The following is a 15,469-nucleotide window of genomic DNA, read 5'->3' on the forward strand; positions in this document are numbered from 1 at the left end:
ATTGTGAAGGACGATGGTATTATTTATCGGAAATCAGATCGGTGAATAGAAAAAATTGCTTTTCTAAAATTTCAAATTAACGAGCTCGGAATTAAAATGATGCTTGTCAAATTTCTCAATTTTTTTTTTTTTAGATAACAAAATATCGTAGCAGTCAGAAGAGAGATTCGTAACTCGATCGATCACCGACGCTATCGAAAGATCGTCTATGACCTAACCTATTGCAATACGATCATAAATAACGTCCAGTCGTGTATAAGCAGCTATGCTGCTTGATGAATATTTTAAAAACGGAAAACTACGATCCATCGAACGAAGGTCGAAGGTGCTAAAGTATCTTTTCTTTCTTTCCCTTTCTTCTTTTGTTTCTGTTTTCTTGGTTTCCGAGAAAAAGAAAAATCTCGACAGGACTCGTTTCGCTATGAACCTTTCGATTAGCAGGCGAATATAGCTATTACAAATATCGACTAGAAACAGCGCTGATCGTACAATAATTAACACAAAATTCAACATCGCATTGTTCCTGGTAATGGTCTCTTATAAACATTGACGAAACACGATAACAAGTATAATCAACGGAAAATTCAACGTACCATTGTTACTGGCGATAATCTATTACAAATGTTAATTACAAATAATAATACATTATAATGAACAGAAAAATCAATATACCTAAGGAAACCCCTGTCGATTCTCCCCGACGTCTCGTAACACGGTCTAACAACAAGCGATACTCCTTAACGACAAGCAACACTCCCTTCATATCAAGGACAAACCCATCTTTACTTTTTTACCAATAATCCACGCACCCTACTACTTTCCTACGGCCAAAGATACACTCGTACGATGGGTCACCTACGTCGTGAATGGTTTTCTCTATGGGCCTGGTTCCTTTCCCCCGTCGACGCGTAATTTCACTTTTACGACTCGTTGTGAAAATTCCGATATACAACGGCTGCGATAAGCATCGGCACATATTCTTATTTTCCAATCTATCTATTTCTTTATCAGCTTCGTTTCCACGGTGTCAAATTTGTATGATCACATTGGCAATTCGCATTGCGAATTTAGTAAAATTAACTCGCGGAATTTATCGACTCGCCATGTACGATATTTTAAAGGAGTTACGCGTACACGTAATTAATGTTTTATCGAAGGAAAACGATATAGGGTAACTGTAACTGATATGGAACAGCGCTTTATACGGAACGCCGCGATATCTCGGCAAGTAACTGACGAAGAATCAATCAGCAACGGTGCAATATATTTCGTTAGAAGCAAAAGACAAGGGCATTCGAATTTCGCTCGAAGAGTGTCTTCGAGATACATAAAGTTTTGCATAGTTAACTATTAGCGTACGAGTATTCGTTAATTTTGATTCAACGTTAATCTCATCGAAAGAAAAGCATGTTTCTCTCTTTAACAAACTTTTAAAATCAAACGTTCCATATTAGCTGCAATTACCCTACGTATCGATCCGATAACTAATACAGCGACTGCACAAGTGACTTTCCAACGAAGCGTCCTTTTATCAGGTTCCCTAATTCATTTTCGTAATATCGGATGTTTCCGATCGCATTTTACGTTAAAGAAACTTAAAAGAAAGAGGCAACATGCTGGCAAACGATACGAAATTCGATATTCTTGGAGCTAATTAATTGGTCCGTAAAAATGCCATAATAGATACAACGGTGTGCCGATATTTTTTCTAACCACTGTAAATCACCGTCTATTTCGCAAATTTATTAACCTTCCAGCATCAACGACGTACACCGTATACTTGTTCTACGTTTTACCAAATCGAAAAGAAAACCAGCAGATAGAACGTTAGCGGAATTAACGAGCCACCGACATTAACCAACCGGCGACAAAAAGAAACAAAGTCTACAGCGTTACGTGAGTCACGTAACGATGGAAAACGTCTAATCGATTCGGCTGCAAAAAAATACATCAATTTTATGCCTTCGCGGAAGGCATCGTGGCCGCCATGTTGGGTCGGATATACAACGTTCAACCGTGATAACATTAATTTATGCGCCATCAGTGGGAACACACGCGTCACACGCGACACAACGTTGCCAACGTTAACGTTGGAAAATCCTTTCACCCCGTTCGACCATTAAGCGTTTTCCACCCTCCTCTTTCGTTCGGTTCTCTGCCTTTCTATAGAGTGTTAAACAAAAAAATGTAAACGATACTTGTATAAAGTTTGAATCCAAACGCGAAGACAATGGAACGAGTTCGCGTACGGAAACGTCGTTTGAGGTTTGTGTCTCGCGTTATAAACAATTTAAGCTGACGAATCCTTCTCTCTGTTCGGCTCGTACTTCGTGTTTCTCGCTCCGAGGCGAACGAACGAGATTAAACGAAGTTTACGAACGAACAATACGACGAGTACAATTTTCTCGACTTCTTGATTTCGATGTTGTCTAGCGCACAAAAGGATACACTTTGGTGTAACAACACGGTTGAAAGCTTATTCAAAGATACATACGAAAGCTTTTAGCAACGGATGACAGACCAACGAAGTTTCGTCGTGAATTGTAAAGTTTGCCTAAACTTTGCGTTCGAAGAAACTCGTTTTGGAAAAAGTTTATCTCGACGTCTATGTAACTATAACAGATATTTTTGAAATCGATATTTTTCGTCTAAATATCTTTCGATGGAATTTGGACGAAGCGTCGACTATGGCATGGCGCTGGATCTTTAAAGAAATATATATAGTCTCGTGGAAAAACTAAAAACGTGGCATATCGCGTCTTCTTTCCGCCGCGTTCTTCGAATATAACAGCCGAAATTCTATCGTCGCTCACGTTCGGTCAGAGCGAGCGAAACGAAGGAGAAGGTGAGGACAGCTGATTTATTGATCTACGACTACGTTAGAGAGCTACTAGTGTATTTTTGGCGCAGCAAATTAAGTCGCTTATAACTGGAAACCTAAGCTTCGAACGACTCCTTTATACGCCAACTATCTTCCATATCTTGACATCTATCCCCGCGCCTTATAAATCTCGCTCGCTTTTATTTCAACACCCTGTATTATGCATCTATACGGCTATGTGTGTTCGCTTTGTGGCGGTATGATGTGCGCGGCCGCCCTGGCCTTTACTCGTACACCCGAGAATTCTAAAATAACGAACAGGAGGGGGAGATCGGCATCGACCCGAGGAAGGAATGCATTTTCGCATCGAAGGATGCCGGATGACGTCACGCTCGAAGGCGAATTTGATCTCGAACGGCCGAGTTCGACGGATCGACCTCGTTTCCCTTCGACAGGGCTGTGTCGTGAAAATACGCGCGATTGGAAATTCGAGATGCGTGTAAAGAGATCTCGCTGGTGTTCGGGACAAATCTGTGGCCTCCGAATGAGAGAGAATGCCTGCATTAGCGATTAGAGGGCTGTGTGCGGTAGGAGGATATTCGATAATTTAGTATTAACGGAGTAAGTCTAGCGGGAAGGTGAAATTAGACCCAGTGTTGGCGAAAATTTGTAGGAAAAGTATTTCGGATAGTTGGCGATTTTAAGCGATCGTTGTACTACCGTTTGAATAAAATCATATTTTAAATACGAAGGAAATTTACCGCGAATAGAGTATTTTTATCTTCGCGTTGTGACTCGTACAATAAAATACTCGAACTTTGCGTTATAAATAGTATTTAAGATTCTTCTTGATAGCGAAAATAGATTAAGGAAAGAGCTAATATCGGAACTCGACGGTCTATAATATTTGCAAATTAAATTTATTTTCTTCGCGAGCGTGGCTATTCGCGCGTAACAAAGTGCATCGTTCAAAGTTTTCCATCGCTTAGACCACTCTCTTTTATGAGCAAAAGATCAATCGAGCGAAACTAAACAGTCTTTCGATGGAAGGACGTATCATATTTTAAAGATAATTGTTTCATCGCGAATCTGTGATACTTTGAAATCGCGCGTCTTTCACGCTGTCAGAAATATCGTCAGTGTATTCTGCTTCGCGAAAACGAACAAGACCAAATTCGTGTATCTGGAGTTGCAGTCTCTGTTAAAGCTTTTAATATCGTTTCTCCGATACGATTACGTTTATCCTCCATTAAATTCTTTAGAATCTAACGTAACTTGTACGTTGGATAGCGAACAATCAAATACAATTGTCGGTATTTTCAGTATCCTGCAAATAAAATACCGTTTTCAAAATCTTTCTCTCGCAAGTAAAACATTTTATTCTCGACGGCACACGTACGAACTTAAATAAAACAGGCTAGTGTTTGCTATTTACCGCTTGAAATATATACGAGAAATAAATATGTCGGAAGTTTGCGAGCATTAGATACAAAAGGTATACATTGCGAAGAACGCGGTCCTCGTTAATGGAGAGATGGAATCGTCAATTTGTCCTCCGAATGGTTCCGATACCATACAAATTCATAATTTGTGGATATTTCCAAGTTTTGTTTCGACATCTTCCTTCGTGAACAAATATAATATCGAATTTGTCGATTCCGCTTATCGTTATGTGTGGAAACCGTGTATTGGTGACTATGAAGCTTCTCTTATCGTATAGATATCGGTTTCCAATTAACATGTATCGATGATCCTCTACTGTACAAGATGTTCTATAACCTTTTGTTCAACCACGTAAAAGTCTTAATAAACGTTGCTCCAAATAACATTCCTTTCAAAGCCACGAGAGGTTGTAGAAGATTAGCTTCCTCCATAGTAAAAATTTTCAAATTACCCACCGTTTGTTTCGACACAAACTCAAACGAAAACGACGACTTTCTTTTCGTTCTCTTAATTACTTCAAAACTGACAACCAAATCGTTGCATTCGCTTTAACAGGCATTACACGTTCTCCACATTTCCATTCAAAGTACAACCGTTTTTAACGCTCTATACGTACGTTCCGTATTTCTATTTCAAAATAGAAGTAAGTATTATTTCCGAAATATCGCTCTTTCTTTCGACGTTGTTTAATAAAATATTTTTCTTCGAATATCAATAATTATAGAAAGCATTATTCTGCCGATATTCCTGTCTCTTTTTACTTTTCTGCTTATTTAATATTTTTCTTTCAAAGATATTTCGCTAAAACTAAAATTTAGTTTTTCGGGTTATCTCGTACGTTTTCATCTGTTATAATATCATCGAACGATGCCGTAAAAAGTTCTCGTTTTCTGGGATTGTCCCTTTACGGATATCGCTGGCACCGTTAGGTACGAGCGCGCAGATCGATACGAGTTTCCTCTACCATTTGCTCGCGCTAATTGCCCCGTTCGTCGAGCGGCAAATTCGACAGTTTATCCTTCCTCGTAGAATTTTACGGTTAAAAATCGACGCCATCGTTTTTTAACAAATTTTCCCATTCGAGGTTCCAACTTCGATATTCGTTTGCATTCGCGCGTCAGATCAAAGAGGCCGTGGCAAAGGTATTTTCAAAATCCTTTTACCTCGAATCCAGTTGATTTTGCAGCAGCGATACAAAGATGTAACGACGTTTGGAATCGCGGTTGTTGCATTCGGGTGAAATTCTCATTGATTTTACGCTTTCTTTTCGCGTCTTCCCTCGGAGTGATATTAGTGGATTCGCTTGAACGACGAACGCCACTTTCCAATCTTTCCTTTTTATAGATCCCGATGAATTCCGTACTTCGCATTTCACTTGCCACCGACGTCAAGTTCCTGAACTTTGCTTTTATGGTATTCGGTCGTTTCCCTCGCGAAGAATTTCCTTGCAAGGAAATTCCGCGCTAAACCAACGTTTTGTTAAACGTGGAATTTTGATGATTTTTAACGCCCTGGATCTTTGATCTTCGCTCGCCGCAAAACATCAGCTAGCGGAAAGTTTATTAAAATTTTGCGTCAAATATTTACGACTTTTATGAAATTCTGCTTCGTGAAATGACAACTTTTTAAACGTCAATCTCTGTTCCACGAGGCTCGTAAATTTTAGCATTTATGAAATTCATCTGATTTTGTCCGTAAGGAATTTACGAAAATAATTGTAAAATATTTGCTATTATCGTTCGACGATATTTCATCGAATGGAATCTTTGTTGGTTTTAAAAAAATGTAAGATTTATAGTTTCCACCATTGCCGACATTTGTCCAACTCCATTGTAGAAAAAATAACAAATTCGCTGTCGACTTATCAAATAAAAAGTTTAATCGAATAATATCCAATGTAAACGTAATTTCAATATTCTTTCGTTCCTTTCTTTTTTCTAAAGAAATCAGTTTGAGACGTTTCTTCGAAAAGGTAAGAAATCCCCAGGAAGATTCTCGCAATTCCTTCCGACGTTCCCTGGCGAAAACAGCGAGTATAAAATAAAATGAAAGTTAAATCGAAACGATGAATCCATTTCAAAAGTTACGTCTTTCCCTTTACACCCATCCGGCGAATACAATTTTACCTCCTAACTCTCATCCTTTTCGAGAATCTGCCTGTAGCGATCTCGTAGAACCGTCGGAAAACAAAGACACGGTAAACTTTGAATGAAAGAAAAATGAAGCTCGTTCGCGAATTACAGCAATTTGCCTGGCAACGACGCGACGCGAACGCAATTTATTCGTTCGGGAATAAGTAACGGGTAAAAAATAATTCCTGCCATTTGCAACTACTTTGCGCGACTTTGCGCTTCGTGGAAAAGAAGGGAAATTTCCTCTGGCGGAAGAGGGAGCGGCGGGAGGGACCGTATCGGGGAAAAGTTGGGCCAGATTCGAGACGTATTCGCGTTCTTTTACGAGCCAAGCTCGAAAATGTTGCGCCAGCCGGCTGCATTGTAATTTTCCAACCCTTCGATTATGCGGAATCGGGCTGAGCAGTTGCTTTACCGCCATCGTTACATGCATAATCGCGCACGTGTGTATACTATTTTCCATCGTCGAGCTGCCTTATATGCATGAAACACCTTTGTCGCCATTTTTCTTATCTGTCGGTTCGCGTATATAATGCCAGCAATATACAGGGTGTCCCGTCTTAATCGATTCACGCGGATATCCGCTAAACTATGCGTTATTCGGTAAAACGTTTCGAATAAAACTTGCTTCGTTTGCCTTTCGTTTTTTCGTCTTGCGATGGTCGAAAATTTTATCCGTTTGAACGGTGCCTTCGAGATTCCAAAGGTAAATACTTGGGTCGAGAAATGGTTGGTTTAAAAGATATTTTTACTTCAATTTTTTTGCAAAACTTGTTTCTTTTCAGTTGTGAGCGTTTCGCGTCAAATCGACTACGAGGTTATCAGCGGTAACGTTAGATTTAGACTGATTGGATTTTAGCGTACGTATTCATTCTTTGACGAAATTTAGCGCCTAAAGGTATGTGATCTCGTGACGTTAAAGGTGCGTCATGTGTCAAATTCTATTCCGTGTCTTTGTATTCGTGTTTCAGTATATCTACATACATTCCCGATTTTCTTTTTTTCTTTTTTTTTTTTTTTTTAATTAGATATTCGCGGATTATTGTGATTTGCGCAGTCCTTAGGCGCAATCCTTTACGCAATCCTTTCTTTTGCTCTGCTCATATTATCACATGGTATCTGTTTTACTATGGATTTTTATGCTTCTGATTGAACACCAAATTCTTCTTTCCTTGTCTTTCGTATTACTCGATTTTATGAAATTAACATTTTCAAATCCTAGTACTTTTTTATACACAAGTAAAAGCAGCTTTAAATGGTGTATAAAAAGGTGTACATAAAGAAACCATGGAAAAAGGTAATTAACTAATTTAATTTATATCAAACGATCGAGTTAATGGCAATGGCAGTAACAAATACAAATATCGAGACTTTTTATATTAAGTAATTTTACGATCACCGATTACTAAAAGTTATCAGATCGTTAATAAACAGGAATCAAAACCGTTTCTAAAATATATTTATCTTTTACAAAGATTTATTTTATTTATGCTAAGCGAATTAAAATTGCTATAAAACGAGGAAAGTATGCGTCAAAATGGCACATTTACGATGATGCACGAGGAAAAGTCGAAACGGAGAACGTGAAAATTGATTGTTCTTCATCAGGCTGCACGCAACCACTAACTGTTAACCTACATGCGACCACCACGATGAACCTATTGATAAAAATAAGCTCGACGAAACGTTACATTACGTTCGGAAATTCCGTGTTTCGATAACAGTTCCGGGAACGTAACCGGTAGCACGAAATGAAAGTCAGACACACGATTCGCTCACTGAACATGTAAATAAGTACTTCCCACGAATCGATACGTGGATTCGATGTCGCGACCAAAGATGTATGGAACATTTTATCGTATTAGCCAGATTCGTGTATGTATCATTTTCCTTCGAGAAAACTTTTATCATTGTTATTCATTTTATTCGACGTAGAGTCGACAATTTTTACGTTCGCTAGCGACGTTAACGAAACACGTGATAAAAATATAATACAAAAAAAAATCACAGTGTAAATGTACTTTACATCTTATCGTAAACTAAGACAAGTCAGAAACTCGAGTTACAGTATCTAGTAGCTTGATAATAATACCATGATGTTGTGATTTCTTCGTTTGAAAACAATTTCTTCGGGAAAAAATTAAAAGATTATCGGAGTATTCGCGAGCTTATGAGTATAGAAATCACTTACGATTATTATCGTATAAAATCTGGTTTTCGTCACAAGTGGCGATTTTAGAAATAGGACTCACTTATCTCATCCGAGTAACGAGATGCTATTTCCATTCGCCTAACCTTTCTCTGTATATCGCTTAATTCAAAATGTTTTCCTTCTATTGAATTCATTCTTCTCATTTTTCTTGCTTTTCCTGTTCGAATCGAACGACGAATAATGGTAGAACGGTTTACCTTCATTTCGATCCTGTTTACCATGAATTATTTTCAGTAGTATCTGTGAAAATATTATTGTCGATCGAATTTTCCGACCTTCCTCTCGTCGTTTATCTTCTAATGAAAAATCGCCAGGCATAATACCGACCTGATAATTTCATTCATATTTCCATCTTCTGTTTATTAGAATTATACTGGAAGATTTATCTAGATTTAGAATTATACTGGAAGATTTATTTACCTTGGGAACCGTACTAGAGGAGAAAAAAGGAGACAAAGATCAAAATGGAAAATTCTGCGTGAACGTAAAATGAAAGGCAATCGTAGATAGCGATGGTAGATACGATAAGGCTGTTTCTTTGCACGTAGGTACATAGCCTGTCGGTCTTATCGTTTTTCGTATTTATTGTTTCCTAATTCCTTTTTTATGGCGGCAGATCGAATCGATACGTCGTTCGTGACACGTGTGAATTTGAGAGAGATTGATAGAAAGACATTGTAACGATTTTATTGTTGTTCGGCCACTTCCAATCGACAATTTTTCCTAGACACAGTTATCATAAAGTACGGAAAGTTTACAGGTACTATGACTGCAGGGTAACTTCTTCTTCGAAAAAGGAACAATTCTGCCTATATTTCCATTGACGAATATCCTGAAGCAAAAAGTTGTCGAGCTGATTGGAAAGTTCCATTCTTAAAGTTTATTCGCAATTATCGAGATGGAGGTCGTAATCATCGAGATATAACTTACAAAGGTATAAAGCCACAAAGCTCGGTTAAATAACGCGACAGAATTTTCCGAACGATTTAACGTGTTACCCGTGAACGCTACGATTTATACGTTCACGGATATCTGAAAATTAAAAACTTGAACACATACCTACGAATATTTCAGAGATGTGCTAAATGCCACGATCCCGACATACATCTCCAGAAATATCATCTAGCGTGCATAGAGAAATTCGCGAAAACGGGCGTAGACGGCATTGTTGCAAATTTAATAAAACTCCCGATCATCTCCAGAGACGAAATAAATTCACGTTATCGGGAACGATTCGATCGATTCCGTTTGAAAACTGCGGAGGAGTCAATATGAAAGTTATTGGCTCCATTTACGCGGCATCGTACGGAAAAGAACTTTAACGGTGAACGTTCGTTTTAAACGTTAACGTCGAACGAAATTCCTTTGTCGTTCTATTATCCATTTATATAATCGCTTTCAGCCCGACAAATTTATTTGCAACGTTACCGCGTTATCTGATCCGGCCCCCGATATAATTTTGCAACACGTTTACGAATATCACCTTGTCGCGTGCGCGGTACCACTCCGCGAATTCTCGCTTATCAGATCTTGATCCTGCAACGGCGATAAAAATTTGTAGAAAACACAACGGGAATATATCTCGTGTCGAGGATCGTTATACACAGGCTAATATTATCATAGTTATAAAGCTGGCACGAAACAACGCTTTCGAAATATCCGTCGGCCACGACTGTTGAACGGATTATTCCCATTCGATGAATTGCTTTTTCGATAAACACTCGCGTTTTTGCGGTAACTGAAAATCAAGAGGAAAATCAAAGGTAGTTTGACGGGAAACATCTTCTTTCTATGCTTTTTATTTATTTATCTTCCCCACTTTCTTTCTTAATTTACCTGTGTCAAGTCTCGTCCAACTCTGATGGTTATTAGCGACTACAGTCTCGTACAACTGTATTTCACAGGCTTACACAGTATCGTATTAGACCGGTGCTTTATCGTTTGATCGTAAGTAATACGTAGATACGACATTTACATCGTATTTGTATTAGTGGTAATATTTCTGCACGTACAACACGTGTCAGTTGTAGCGATTTCAGGTACTTGCTTGTCCGACACTGTTCTCCTGCTGCCACAGCGGCGGAATGTCCATGAGGATTTCTCCATGTACAAGAAAAGAAAAGAAAGGTACTTGCTTGTGGCTAGATCGGTTAAAAAGGTTTGTGGCTTCTAGAAACCGTCGAATCTTATTTAGGATCGTCTTGAGGTTACTTGAAACGTCGTGTCGTTGCCTTCCGTTTTGAAGTTTTAGGCATTCGATCGGTGGGTTTATCTATTTTTGTTTTCCTCGATCGCAAACTTCCTATTGGGCGTAATTTTATAATTTTCTTTTACGTCGAAGAATTTAGATTTCGCGTTGATATTAGTTTGTTTTTAAATAAGTTGGAGTATCCTTTATGCGATGTCAGAGCTATGCCTGAATTCATCTTATATCGATATTTGTACCTTTGACATTTCTCTCTATATAAAATCTTTACTTCTCGGTTGGTAAACAGAATTCTGTTCGTATATCGATTAACCTAGAATAAATACGCTGCAAATAAATGATTAAATGGTATAATGCAATTAAATTGCTGTATACAATCGTACCTTTGTCTGAATAAAATTCGATTTTAATCTTGCTAAAAGCAGCTGCATGTTTTCAGCGATATCAAAAGCAGAAAAACGTCGAACCTGTCATTAGATTTGACGGATTTGGTAGTTGTACCGTTAATCCTATATCGCTGAATTTATCCACAAAGAAAAATGATACAGCGCTGTTTAAAAAGATAATATTTTTTAATCGAAGAAATTTCCTTTTTGCCTATTAACTGATTTTTATTCGTAACGCTTCCTTCGTTCGATCGATTAAATCGTTTTTCGTTAAATTGTTAGATAAAAAATTATGAGAAAGAAGCGAAAAAATGCGTTATAAAACTGTACGAGAAAGCTTACGTTAGAAAATATAAACGAGTCAGATCTGCTTTCTACTTTTCTCCGAAACGGTAAAATAAAATTAGCTCGGTAATCGAGTGAAAAAGAATTCGATGGTATATCGATGAAAATTCGAATCTGGGTCGCTCGTGGCTCTTTTCTCAATGAAACAGAATCACGGCATAGTTTCACCACAAACGTTTACCGAACCGAAAACCCGTATCGGTTCTCAGCGGTAAACGCGTGGAAATTCCATCGAGTTCCCCCGGAAAATTACACCGTAAAAAGACCGTTGAACGGACGATTCGTTTCTCGGTGAATTACAGGCTTCTCGAATCCCCTCTTAGAAAACCGAGGGTGAACTTGCGAGCATCTTCTAGCCAGAAAGTCTATTCGATCTATTTTAAGCTCTGCGAGCTGATTCGTCCCGTGCAATAAGACGCTCTATCTTTTCCAACGCTTCGAACGTTTGTTGTCTGCTTTTTTCTTTCTTTTTTCTTTTTTATTCTTTACGACATCGAATGATATATTGTTCGTTGACATCGATCAACGGGGTTGTTTGGTTTGATAGATCGAGAATTAGGTACTTTTAAACCTTCGGTCGATGTACGATCGATACGGTATAAGCGAAATAGCTGATAGATTCGCCGTGTCAAGTCGAAGGACCGAGTTATCCGCAACTTTCTCTCAGATCGAGTCATTGCCTTTCGGTAGCACAAAAATAGTTTATCGACGTATACACTGCTGCGAATAATTATAAATTCAAACGTATTTTCTGCGTTGTCTCTTCGATATTTCCAGAAAACCACAGATCATACCTGAATACGTTAAGCGAAATTGCGTTTGTGAAGCGTAAATCGAACGTTATAGAATATTAGGAGATGTTACATAGCAAACTATTGCCTTTCATAACCGAACCAAAAGCAACAAAGATAATTTTTCAACGAAACGCTGTTCCTATTCGTACCAACCGTCGCTACAAAAAAAAATGATTTCACAAGATTTCAAGAATAGAATTATTATTCGATCGAGAAACTGGACTAAGAAATTCCAGCGGAGAAAGTTTACGATCGGTAAAAGCCAGCTTTGACGTAGCTTTTTAAACATGGTTGGACTTAAAAAAAGATATTCGAAACATCGAGCAAGTATCGAATGAACAGCTAACAAAATTAACATTGAGTTTATATATTTTCACGTTTATATTTTCAAAAACGCAATTTTCTTAATTTTAATAATAAATTAAAAGGAACTTTAAGCAGTAAGGATAAATTGAATCGCGTTCCATTTTGAAGGACTAAAAGCGACCTAATTAAAACTGATTCATCTTTATTAGTTTTTAATTTTGTAAGTAATGAAATTTTCGATCAAAAGGTAACACAGTTAACCGAGGTTAATCAGGGCATAAGAATGAAAAATTGCTTGGTGCAATCTTCTCCACTTTTTACAAACTCTGCAGGGACACTGCAAACACGCCTAGAACATGACGATGTATCACGCGTCCCTCTTCTTTGGAGAAATTGCTCCACGACCCTAAACCTCGAGGGGTTTCTATCAAAAATCTAGCCTTGCTTTACCTCCGCGATATGTCAGTCGTTTTCAGGACCAGAATGAAACTCCACATCCTAATTAAAATCTAAACGTTTCCTTTTTTTTTTCCAAGACCTGAACTGCCCAATAAATTAAAAATGCAAGGATAGAGATGAAAATCTCACTGTCTACTAACATTTAGTAACTTAACAATATAGGGTGTCGTATCGCTAGCTTTTTAATCCACCTATGCGAAGATTTCCTTTTTTATTCCCTCTTTTATTCCCTTAATTATTTCCTTTTTCACTCGGCGAGGTTTTAATAAAGCTGCATATAAAATAACACTATCACCGACGATCATTTTGATAAGAAAGGATATTCTGCGTGTTACTTGAGAAAATTTAAATAGCTTTCGTCCGATAATAACATCGTCCGATTTTCTATATTTTTCCATAATTTATTATTACGAGCATTTATGCAAATTCATATTTTTACGAATATAATCGGGAAGATGGAATCTAACTAGAAATCTATTTCACCTGTCACGATAGAAAGAGAAAATTATAAAGAGTACTTATCTGACACGTTTTATATATTTTGAAATCTTCGTTTTATCTTCTCACCTGTTTTAGCATATCGCGCGCGCTCTGTACAGTTTTGCAACTCTACGTTTCCTATGAACGCGTAAACATTCGCAAGCTAGATATGGAATTAAAGCGATGCGCAACAGATAACGATGAAATTCTTTTCCCAATACTAAGCAGGAATGTAACGAGTGAAACGTATTGACGCGTACGTTTTGTTTGATTTCAGCCGGTGGGTTTCGTGACTTTTCACACGAGGGCCGGCGCCGAGGCAGCGAAACAGGACCTTCAGGTAATACTCCGTTTCTCGTAGGTATTCGAGAGAGAAAAAGCTGCTCGATAAAACGCGAGAGCTCCCGCGGGCTCCCTTACAATTATATAGCCATACTTTCTCTCTATTATATGAATATACATACACATACGTACAAACAATAGCCCGCAATTTTCTTCTTCCTCCCTTATATATATTATATATTCCTTTTTTTTTACAATCTTTTGTCTCTCTCAAAGTATCATATACATATATGAAAATACACACCCTTGCCTTAGATTCCAGCTGGCACGGGTTAATGCTACGTAGCTATTTACCTTTATCAATTACCATACACGTACTTACACACATACTCTCTTTCTTCTACCATTTATTTGTTTATTATATAATATATATATATATATATATTATACATATTTAATTATATATATATATATATACATATTATACATAAAAGTTTCTTTCTGTTTCTATGTACTACAATTAGCTTCCTCCTGTAATCTTCTCTGTTTTTTTGAACCTGGGACGAATCCGTAGTATAAATTACCTTGTTTCTCCGTATACGTATACCAACATCATACTGTAATAACGCTGGTTGCACCGTGTGATACTACCATACTGAAATATACATATATATGGTGTTGTTTTTTGCCTTTTAATAAGCGTGTCACATCCCCCGTTTTAGCCTTTGAAATCACTCCCTTGTCTCTCTCTCTCTCTCTCTCTCTCTCTCTATCTATCTATCTATCTATCTATCTATCTCCCCCTCTCTCTTTCTCTTTCTCTCTCTCTCTCTCTCTCTCTCTCTCTCTCTCTCTCTCTCTCTTACACCCCTGTCGAGTTTTCAAGTTTGATACAAAAATCGTTTACATATGTATAGAAGTATATGACGTTTAGTCTATGGATTTGGATCTTGTACAAATACATTCTGTTAGATTTCAACGATACAGTAGACCATATATACGTGTGTAGTAAACAAGTATGTTCGACTCTGCTACGTTTTTGCGATCGTGTTCCAGCCAATTATACTTTTCAAACGTTAAAAATCATCTTCGGCTCGAACGAAATAAAAAGAATTGTTATCCGTATGCACGTTTACCTTTCGATCTTACGGCGAACATCCTCTTAAAACGTAACAAATATTTTCCATTTGTCGAAACGAGAGAGGAATTGGAATATAAAAATTCAAGGATCGTAACACGGTACAATAATCTTCTCATCGTGTAATAAAGTTACGAAGAATTCGGAATTAACGACTTGGAAAATAATTATCACTTTACCGTCGCGAGATTTCTTGTATTTCTCACGACAGATACGAACGATATTTATATAGCTTGATCCTTTAATGGGTAATGAATTTTAATTAATCGCATCGTATATAGCGATATGTAAAACGCGAAGATAATATTGTAATCGATAGTTCCTTGAGCCTTTCTTCCTCGTGCTACTTGTTCGCTGTGGAAAGATTAAGAGTACATGTATAAATTACTCACACACGTATACGTACGATCCTTCTTTTTTATCACACCACTGCAATTGACCTCACGCAATTTGCAATGTCTTTAT

The 15,469-nt window shown here is 37.7% G+C and overlaps 1 protein-coding gene across 4 annotated transcripts in view; it reads left to right on the plus strand.

Moving 5' to 3' along the window:
- The window catches only part of LOC100645197 (protein couch potato), a 198,179-nt gene that overhangs the window by 123,842 nt on the left and 58,868 nt on the right, over positions 1–15,469 (plus strand). For all 4 annotated transcript variants that reach the window (XM_048407170.1, XM_048407172.1, XM_048407171.1 and 1 more), the window contains exon 4: positions 13,862–13,924. In XM_048407170.1, coding sequence (XP_048263127.1) covers positions 13,862–13,924 — 63 coding nt within the window. The remainder of the gene's footprint in view (positions 1–13,861; positions 13,925–15,469) is intronic.

This window comes from Bombus terrestris, chromosome 7 (genome assembly GCF_910591885.1).
Source record: "Bombus terrestris chromosome 7, iyBomTerr1.2, whole genome shotgun sequence".
NCBI classification, from domain to species: domain Eukaryota; kingdom Metazoa; phylum Arthropoda; class Insecta; order Hymenoptera; family Apidae; genus Bombus; species Bombus terrestris.